This window comes from Penaeus monodon, chromosome 33 (genome assembly GCF_015228065.2).
Source record: "Penaeus monodon isolate SGIC_2016 chromosome 33, NSTDA_Pmon_1, whole genome shotgun sequence".
NCBI lineage: Eukaryota > Metazoa > Arthropoda > Malacostraca > Decapoda > Penaeidae > Penaeus > Penaeus monodon.
Genome location: NC_051418.1, coordinates 21,426,531 through 21,426,824, shown reverse-complemented (window position 1 = coordinate 21,426,824; position 294 = coordinate 21,426,531). Strand labels below are relative to the sequence as shown.

Below are 294 nucleotides of genomic sequence, written 5' to 3'. Positions count from 1 at the left end.
AGTGACTGGGGCGAGGACGAGTGGCCCCTGGAGCGCCCCCTACCCCTGCCGGAGTGGGGGTGCGAGCGCCCCGACCTCAAGTTCTCCAGCCTCCAACACTACTACGGTTTTGTGGCGAGGGTGACCCGGGTCCTCCACGTCGCCCTCGACACCCACTGCTACGACAGTTTCTCCAACTTCCTCGCGTGAGTAGCTCGGTATATCTATTTAGTGAATATATATATTTAAGAACTAGAATCTGGTCAGACCTAGAATCTAGTCCAGTTTGTGCTTCGAAAACTATTTTGATTATTC

The 294-nt window shown here is 53.4% G+C and overlaps 1 protein-coding gene across 1 annotated transcript in view; it reads left to right on the top strand.

Annotated features, from left to right (window-relative positions):
- The window catches only part of LOC119594136, a gene marked incomplete at its 5' end in the record, with an annotated part of 1,736 nt that continues 1,442 nt past the window's right edge, over positions 1-294 (top strand). The window contains 1 exon segment of the mRNA XM_037943202.1: positions 1-185. Within this exon segment, the coding sequence (XP_037799130.1) occupies positions 1-185 (185 nt within the window).